Source organism: Vanessa cardui, chromosome W, assembly GCF_905220365.1.
Source record: "Vanessa cardui chromosome W, ilVanCard2.1, whole genome shotgun sequence".
In the NCBI taxonomy this organism is placed as follows: Eukaryota; Metazoa; Arthropoda; class Insecta; order Lepidoptera; family Nymphalidae; genus Vanessa; species Vanessa cardui.
Genome location: NC_061153.1, coordinates 5,986,556 through 5,995,917, shown reverse-complemented (window position 1 = coordinate 5,995,917; position 9,362 = coordinate 5,986,556). Strand labels below are relative to the sequence as shown.

At 33.6% G+C, this 9,362-nt stretch overlaps 2 protein-coding genes across 2 annotated transcripts; one reads left to right on the top strand and one right to left on the bottom strand.

Moving 5' to 3' along the window:
• The first annotated feature begins 444 nt into the window (after positions 1–444).
• On the top strand, positions 445–1,806 carry LOC124542497 (putative nuclease HARBI1). The gene is made up of 4 exons (XM_047120439.1): positions 445–854; positions 935–1,216; positions 1,291–1,426; positions 1,637–1,806. Exons 1-4 carry the CDS (start codon positions 603–605, stop codon positions 1,804–1,806), a joined length of 840 nt encoding a protein of 279 aa, XP_046976395.1. The 5' UTR covers positions 445–602.
• Positions 1,807–2,028: 222 nt separating this feature from the next.
• Positions 2,029–3,124, bottom strand: LOC124542496. The gene is made up of 4 exons (XM_047120438.1): positions 2,807–3,124; positions 2,641–2,691; positions 2,120–2,261; positions 2,029–2,039 (listed from the first exon to the last, which is right to left on the bottom strand). The coding sequence occupies exons 1-4, from the start codon at positions 3,050–3,052 to the stop codon at positions 2,029–2,031; spliced, it is 450 nt and encodes a 149-aa protein (XP_046976394.1). The 5' UTR covers positions 3,053–3,124.
• Between the last annotated feature and the right edge of the window lie 6,238 nt (positions 3,125–9,362).

Here is a 9,362-nt window from a genome sequence, read left to right as displayed (position 1 = left end):
AAAAGTCCGCGATGGTATATGTCTATCTCTTAAAGATAACCCACAATAAACATTTTTTTATGTTTTATTTTTACGAGAAAAAAAGGTTTATTTTCGAAGCGATTTTAAGCAATATAGCATTAATCCTTATCCAATTAAGTACCTTAATACGGCCCTTTACAGCTTGTAATTTAAATAAATATTTTCGAAGATATTACAGTTTTAAAACGCACGGATATAGCGGTTTGTATTTCCTAATGAGTGAAAACTGTGTGTGTATATTGTACCTATTTGTTATCACTGCATAGCATGAGTGAGTGATTTAAAGATAATGACTTACGGTCTTATTCATAATAAGTTATCGGAGGTTTAAAACCTCGCTAAAAGTGTATTGTCAAAAAGTTTTATTCATAATCGTTCTATAACACTAAAACGTTCGATAAACCTCCGATAAAGTGTCTTTGATTTATACAAGCTAAGACCCTACTACAAACCTTCGATAAACGTATATTAGCAAGAAAATGGCCGACTTTGATCAGCTGACGTTTGCAATGACATTTGATTTCTAATCATATTCAACATTGCAATTTTTGTGAAAGTAGTTCTTACGTATTTTTTTAAATATGCAAGCCTTACAAGCTATTGCGATCATTGAAAATTATGTCATTAATCAGCGCATAAAAGTGTATCGGCCAAGAGGAAATCCATTCTCTTTGGACGATGAAGAATTTCGAAAACGATATCGGTTTTCAAAAGAAACGGCTACTTTTATTATAAATTTAGTCCGGGAAGACTTGAAGCTGAGCGCTAAAGGTTGTGGTACCTCACCAGAGTTGCAAGTATTGACGGCAATAAGATGTTGGGGACGTCGTGAGGTATGCGAACTTATAAATAAATATTTTTCATCTTTTTCATCATTAATGTTTCTTTACCCGTTTCAAAATGTGTTTTTTAGATTCAAGAAGATGCGGGAGACCTTCATGGATTATCTCAAGCTACTACTAGCCGTATATGCAACAGGGTGGCGCGGGCGCTAGCAAAACATTCATCAGAGTATATAAAGATGCCTACATCTCTTGCAGAAGAGCAGAGGCTGATGATGGAATGCCGCCAAATAAGGAACTTCCCATCGGTAATTGGCTGCATTGATTGTACCCATATAAAAATAAAGAAGCATGGTGGTGATTTAGCCCAATATTATGTAAACAGGAAAGGATTTTACTCTCTCAATGTTCAGGTATGTATGTTAATGATTATTATTGAGGATGTTTTTCTTTTATATTATAAAATCTAAATTCAAGATTGTTGTAGGTGACCTGTGATGCTAGTCTGCGCATCAGAGATGTAGTTGCAAGGTGGCGAGGAAGCACTCATGATGCAAGAATATTTAATGAATCCACCCTAAGGGAACGCTTTGAAGCAGGGGAGTTTAGAGGGAGATCGCTAGGTGACTCTGGATACAGACTAGAGCCATATTTGTTTACACCAATATTAAATCCACATAACCATGCTGAACAGAATTATAATGAGGCACACATTGCAACAAGAAATGTTGTAGAACGCTGTTTTGGTGTTTGGAAACAGCGCTTTAAATGCCTACTCCATGGCATGCCAATGAAATTTGGCAATGTTTAAACTACTATTGTGGCACTTGCAGTTTTGCACAATATTGCAATTGCACACAAAGATACAAATGTGGTGGAGGACAATTATGAGCTCAGTACTGAAGAGCTACCAGAACAGCTGAGTAACATGGACTCAAACCATAGGCGAGGTAGAACTGCTGCAATCTTGCAAGCTTTTATTGCAAGGCACTTTAATGAATAGATTTCTTCTTACTTGCAGGTAAATGATTAAAAAACAAAGTAAGATTTATGTTTAAAATTTATTTATTCATTTTTTTTATAATATTCTATTTTTAATTTTAACAACTCTCCCTGTAACTGTAAATTAGATGTTTCAATGTCTTGGTTCAGCATTTGTTTTCTGTGCAGTTCCCTCCTGCATTCTATTTCACAAGCAGCAACTTCATCTGCCGGTGAACAGCCTTTACTGAAGCACTACAATAAGAAAACAAACATTGAAAGCTAAGTTAAATATTACAACATGTTTTTCTTTATATGAAATTACTTTTATATACCTTTTTTTTTAATTTTTCCAGGTTTTGGACCCAGCATTTGAGATGTTGAAGACTTTTCTGGAGATGGTGGATCCAATATTGAAGAGCTTGTTGAAGGTATTGCAGGAGGTGGTGCTTCTGCATTGTTTACATTCATAATTATCTGAAAATGTGTAAATGTTTTAATAAATTATACTTTCTGTGTGTATAATCACTTTTTGTTTTGCAGGGAGAATATATTATGTATAATTATAACTTTGTACTATAAATGTTGAAAAAGAGTAACTACTGAGTTTCTTGCTGGTTCTTCTCAGTTGAATCTACATTCCGAACCGGTGGTAGCTTCACTTAATATAGTTTTTAAAATTACTGTAACAAAAATCCTTGAACAAGCTTACTAGAATAAATTATTTTATTAATTGTTTTGTTTTCTTTTCCAAAGTCATTCTAAAACAAAGATGATTAAATCAATTCAAATAATTAACAAAATTGATTCCAGTATTACACTACATTCATATTAAGCATTTTTTAATTACACTTACCATATCCATATCATTTGAATTTGCACTGGAGGGAGTGGGAAGTAACATGTGCTGTAAAGATAAATTTTTAATTTTGCAGTACATGATAATATTTCTTAATTAAGTAATTGCAAAAGAGTGATTATAGTTGACATAGTAGACTATGAAAAGATGCAATATAAATTACCTGATTTACATTATCAGAGTCGAATTCATTGGAGTCGACTACAAACTCATTAGGAAGCCAACTACCAATGTCTTCTGTTGGAACTTCCTTAACTGGAGGCGGACCACCACCAGTTTTAAAAAGTTCCTTCCTCTGCTCAGCCTTCCGTTTTTTCTCTTTAATTTTCATTAGGCCCCACTGTGCTTTCAACTGGTTTACAGTGCGTGGAGCTCCTTGGCACATACAGTTAAAACTGAAATTAGACATTGGATATGCTTAAGAGTAATTCTTAAAAAATACAACAATTAACAAATCTGTTAATAGTAATGAATATTGTTTGAGATAGAGAAAAACAATAATCTACCCGTGACCACGAACACTGCAAAGTGCTCGAAACGTCGGGATGTTTAAAAATAATTAATAACGCGATTCATCCGTTATAATTAGTTTTATTTAAATGTGTAATAATCGCGAAAAATTAAGACAACATTAATAATAGCAAAATTAGATTAAAAAGCACCTCTCTTTTAAATCATTCCATGCCACCACTTTCTTAGCGTTGGAGTTCGTGTCGGTGTTTTTATTTTCTATTTCACGCACTCTCTCCTTCACCAAATCTATTAAGATGATCTTAAAAAGCAAAAACAGTAAAAATGTTACAAATGCATGCGTGAAAATGACAGTGCAAAATTGCAGACTTGCGAATATAATAAAACTGTTACACTAACCTTATCTTCTTCTACCCAATTTTCACTCCTCTGCCTTTTATTAATTTTACTCATTTTTACTTTTTTCAATGTTCACAATGTTGCATTTAAATTGAATGACGCGATGTTTGTCAAAAGATAATTTTTTTCAATTTGAATCTGTCCACAGGTAAAAAAATTGTTGTAACTATTTTCTACCGTTCATATTTTACCATTTTTTTTACCGAATGGCAATATTACGTACATTATATATATTATATATATTATATATTATATATATTATATATTATATATATTATAATTACAGCATTATAGTTATAGGAGGTTTATCGAACGATTATGAATAAAGATTTTTATCGAACGTCTGATAGGCTTAAATGACCTTTTAACTAATATAGGTTTATACCTTCGATAAGTGTTTGATTATGAATAAGACCGTTAGTATATATAATACGTGGACAATATAGTAGATAAACACTGATAATTTTAGAGGTTTCTAATGTGATGTCGTAAAAAGACACATTTTTGCGTATATATTAAACGCTGGCTGAATATTATGAGATAGATCAAAATAATGTTCTAAAGAATTATACACCTCAAAAATGTCTATAAAAAACGCCGCGATGGTATGTGTCTATATGTTAGTTATAACCCACAGTAACATTTTTTTGTCATTTATTTTTTACCATAATGGCTAATTTTCGTAACACTTTCAATTTAGCAGCAATCGGACGCGGTTATTATCGGAGCTCTGTAGCGAGGGAAATCACAATAGTTAAGAAATAAATGAAAATTTTAACAAAAAGAAAAAGAGACTTGAAACAAAAATATTCACTAAAATATAATAAAAATAATTGCGTATTTAACGTATATTTTTAGAGTCCTCCTAAGTAAAATGAAATGAAAAATATTAGTCTACTCAAAAGTCGATCTACGATTATATACTTTAGTTATAATTATTGCTATATTTATAGCCGGTGTTAGCCATGGGCATGAGGGTAAGAGCCCCTTGATTGAGCCCCAGTATATTATCCTATAAAAGTTAATTTGTAAAAACATCTTAAAGTATATCGTATTGTTTTTTGATAGATATACTATGGGGTTTTCTTGGCTGAAGTTTTTTTCTACGGTTTTTTTTTTTTAATATATAGTGTGATTAAAGGGGAAGGTTTGTGTATTCAATACATGAACAATATAGTAAAGAAACACTGATAATTTTAGAAATTTGCAATGTGATGTCGTTAATAAACAAATTCTGTAGCATATTTAGTGTCAGTATTGCACCCGTGCGAAGCCGGGGCGGTTCGCTAGTTTATTTTTTATACTTTGGTTTTGTTTATTTTTTTATTTTTTTATGTTATTTTTTTGTACCTACTTATATTATAGTCTTATTATATTTTGTTTCTCGTCTTCAATGTTTGTCAAATATGTATGTCCCAAATAAAAATTTACTTACTTACTTACTTACTTACTTACTTACTATGGATTCTGACCTTTTGAGCCTGTACAAATTTTAAGTCTAACTTTGTTTATGTATACTAGATATTTTTTTTGTCATTTCAATATTTTTTTTATTGATTTACTTTGATACTTACTTTTAATTATTTTGTTTTTTAGTAAAACTTACTTTTATTTTTATTTATATTTGATTTACAGCGTGTTCATTTCTTAAGTGTAATGGATTTTTTAAAGGTCAAATTATGCCTGAGGTTTGTGTATTGTTTTTAATTAGCAATTTTGTATTTATTTATTTTAAATACTTATATATTTATTTTAAATACACAGATATATGTATATTTTTTAATTTATTATATATTTTATATAATGTTGGATGAAGAATATTTTTCTTGTTCATCAGATGAATTTATGAGTGTTTCAAGTAGCAATAACATGTCAATTTCAGACTCTGAAACACTTGAAGTGAAATTGTCAAAAATATTTGATAACCTCCTCTCCTTAGTGCATATTAACGCACAGAGCTTAGTAGCTCACTACTCTGATCTTCTCACATCTTTTAGTACCGGCGTGGTTGACGGAATTCTTGTTTCCGAAACCTGGTTGAAACCGTCAATTCCATCTACCAGTTGTGCTCTTCCAGGTTATCAGTTATTCCGCAATTATCGCACTGCTCCGGGTGGTGGTGGCGTTCCATATGCGTGGCATATTCCTTCGCAGCAATATTCCTGCCAGTGTAGTCTCTTCTTCCCCTTCTCAATACACAGGCTATCTTGAGTATCTTTTCTTGGAGATAGTCGTACATCATAAAAAAAATTTCTTGGAGTCCTATATTGTCCAAGTGATAAGATAAATTATTTCAACACATTAGAAAGCCTTCTTGAAAATGTTGTCCCCTTGTACGATCACATGTTTAAGGCACCCATGCATATAAATGCATGGGTGACTTAAACACATGCCTTTTGAAAAATGACTCCAGAGCACAAAACTTGAAAACGCTAATGTCATCTTTGAATTTAAACCTTCTTCTCATGACTTCTCCAACTCATTATTTTCCAAACAGCAGGCCTGCACAACTTGATCTAAACACTATCACTAACCCCAATTTTGTATTCTCTCACGGTCAAATTACTTCTCCATTCTCGTATCACGACCTAATTTTCATCACTTCCAAAGTGCGTCCTCCAAAGGTTAGAGGCAAGGTTTTTCTTCTACGCGACTTTAAGCATATGGACCTGAAACGCTTGAGGGAGGATGTAAAAAATATTGACTCTTGACTAGAGACGCCCCCTCTATTGTCAACTAATAATATTGATGACATGGTTGAATCCTTGACTGCTGAACTGATACGTTTAAATGATGTCCATACACCTGTTCGGCCAGTGCGAATGAAACACGCGCCTGCTCCCTGGTTAACGCCGGTGATCAGAAGGATCATGGCTAAACGCGATAGAGCAAAAGCCCGACACAAAAAAATTCCATCGCAGAAAAACCTTGACGCATACAAAAAATTTCTTAACATCTGCAACAGAATGTGTAGGGATGCTAAACGCCGCTATATTCACTTAACGCTTCAGAATCTTTCTCAAGCGCAGGTTTGAGGATTCTTACGGTCTTTAGGTGTGGACAAAACCACGGATAGTTGTTGCTGCTGTGTTGTGCTGTGTTCCTCAAGGTGGCGTTGTCTCACCTCTGCTCTTCTCTATTTTTATTAATAATATATTGCGTGTTATTTCTTCTCCCTTTCATCTGTATGCAGATGATTTACAATTGTATCGTCATTTTGAGTTGAGTAAGCTGTCTGATTAACTGTTAATTGCCTTAATGAATATCTTTCGGCTGTTCAGTCCTGGGCTAAATCCTTTGGTTTATTGGTTAACCCCGACAAATCTAAGGCCATGATTGTTGGTAGCGGTAGATTAAGATGTAAAATAGACTGGTTGTCTGTGCCCTGTGTCATGTATGCTGGGGTTCCAATAGCATACCGTGACAAAGTAAAAAATTTGGGCCTCATCATAGACTGCAACATGTCTTGGACTGCTCACCTCAACGATATCAGTAAGTGTTTTCATTACACTTTTCACTCACTCAAACGTCTCCAATATCTTCTCACCTCCTTGGTATAGAACCAAAATTATGCTCGCTCAATCACTTCTTCTTCCAATTATTGACTACGCCGATGCCTGCTTTCTAGATGTGACGAAGGAGCAACTTAATAAGTTAGAGCGCCTACAAAACCTCGCTATTCGTTTTATTTTCGGGCTACGTAAGTATTACCATGTTTCTCATTTCCGCGCTCAACTTAAATGGCTCCCTATCCGATTTCGCCGAGATATGCACATCCTTTCAGTCCTTTTCAACATACTCAATAACCTATGCGGGTTCCTTCGTACCTTAGCTCCCGGATCAACCTCCTACCCACTCCCATACGCTCCAGGAGCTTTTGCATCACTTCGATGCTTGATGTGCCTAGGAGTAATACAAAATTTCGACTGCAATCATTTACAGTACGAGCTCCGATACTGTGGAATAACCTGCCGAAATCCATCCAAAACAGTGTTAGTATTGAATTATTTAAAAGCCGCTTGAAACATTATTTTCTCTCACAAGCTAACCCTTCATCTTAACCTTACTGTTTTATTTTGTACTAGCTGTGCCCGCGACTTCGTCCGCGTGGTATTTAGAAAAAAGTTGAATACATATAGTCCATTCCAATGACAAAAGGAAACATTCAAAACATACCGTATTTTTCAATATCACAAGTGTTTTGTTGATAATTCTGCTATATGATTAACTACAAACAATTCTTGATTAATATATCTTCATTTGTAATACAACAATATTTCACTAAACTACATAAATCCACTTTAATTTCACTTCCAAAGTAACGAAAACAGTTTTGTCGACATTCAAGACGCCATTTCTCGATGACGAACATTAAAAATAGAGGCCTCAACTAGGCATGTTCGCAAAACGAACGTAGACGAATGAATTTATACAGATAAAAAATATATTATTTTAGTTTTAAAATTCATTATAGATATTTTTTTTAAATATATTTATTTAATTGGTTGTAATATATAATATGAATTATTTATTAGAAACCTAAAAAGTTACGTAACGATAGATAAAAAAGTTATTTTTATACAGTAAGGTTTTTACATAAAAATAATATTTTACCAAAAATGTTAAAAGAATTATTTTACTTAAAAATAATCTCGTATCTCGAAATGTAGATCAGTTTTGTGCATAGCAATTTTATAGTTTTGAAAATAATACAATGTTAAAAAAGACATTCGTCTCTCATCTTTCGTATCATGTGCACGGATGCATATTCGGAATTCTCTGAAGTTTTTTATTTCGACCTGACTTTGTTTAAACGGAAAATTACTTTTAAAATCAAAAAAAAATATATCGTTCTTTAGCATTAATTACCCACTCATTCAATTATTTTCACCTCACTCGTCGAACGCAAATGACATATCAATTCAAGGTCAAAATTGTTTATTTACCTTTTCTCCTCTTCCCATTGGAATAGACTATAGTTAAGGTTGTCTTAAATTTTCGCGATTATTACACATTTAAATAAAACTAATTATAACGGATGAATCGCGTATATTAATTATTTTTAAACATCCCGACGTTTCGAGCACTTTGCAGTGTTCGTGGTCACGGGTAGACTAAGATGACATTTGTCTATTTGAAGAACAAAGGAAATATTATTAACAACTACCGCCAACGATTTCTCAATTGATGTCTTGAGTAACGTTCCGGTTGCACGCAGAAGGCACTAACTGTATCTTTAGGTCTTGCAGTCTGTTGGATTTGGGATTTTAAATTTTTAATAAGTGGATCCCAGGTGTTAGAAAGTCTCCAACCATCTTCTCTATTGAAGTTCGGATGTTTTTGAATTTCAATAGCCTCGCGTATCATTCTAGGAATGAATCTGTGTTCTCTAGCGAGGATCTGTGGTTTATCAAATCGGATAAAATGGTTAGGTTTATCCAGAGCATGTTCACAGACTGCAGGTCACTGACTGTGGTTTATCTTACATAGGCCAAACAAAGAGAAGCATCGGTACCAGGGTCAAGGAACATATAGGAGATGTCAAAAATAGGCGTTCTTCAAAGTCTGCAGTCTGTGAACATGCTCTGGATAAACCTAACCATTTTATCCGATTTGATAAACCACAGATCCTCGCTAGAGAACACAGATTCATTCCTAGAATGATACGCGAGGCTATTGAAATTCAAAAACATCCGAACTTCAATAGAGAAGATGGTTGGAGACTTTCTAACACCTGGGATCCACTTATTAAAAATTTAAAATCCCAAATCCAACAGACTGCAAGACCTAAAGATACAGTTAGTGCCTTCTGCGTGCAACCGGAACGTTACTCAAGACATCAATTGAGA

Coding starts and splice junctions, on each gene's coding strand:
- LOC124542497 (XM_047120439.1), top strand. CDS start 603: ATGCAAGCCTTACAAGCTATTGCGATCATTGAAAATTATGTCATTAAT. Junction 855..934: donor GATGTTGGGGACGTCGTGAG/GTATGCGAACTT, acceptor TGTGTTTTTTAG/ATTCAAGAAGATGCGGGAGA. Junction 1,217..1,290: donor TTTACTCTCTCAATGTTCAG/GTATGTATGTTA, acceptor AGATTGTTGTAG/GTGACCTGTGATGCTAGTCT.
- LOC124542496 (XM_047120438.1), bottom strand. CDS start 3,052: ATGTCTAATTTCAGTTTTAACTGTATGTGCCAAGGAGCTCCACGCACT. Junction 2,692..2,806: donor ACTCTGATAATGTAAATCAG/GTAATTTATATT, acceptor TTATCTTTACAG/CACATGTTACTTCCCACTCC. Junction 2,262..2,640: donor ATTCAAATGATATGGATATG/GTAAGTGTAATT, acceptor ACACATTTTCAG/ATAATTATGAATGTAAACAA.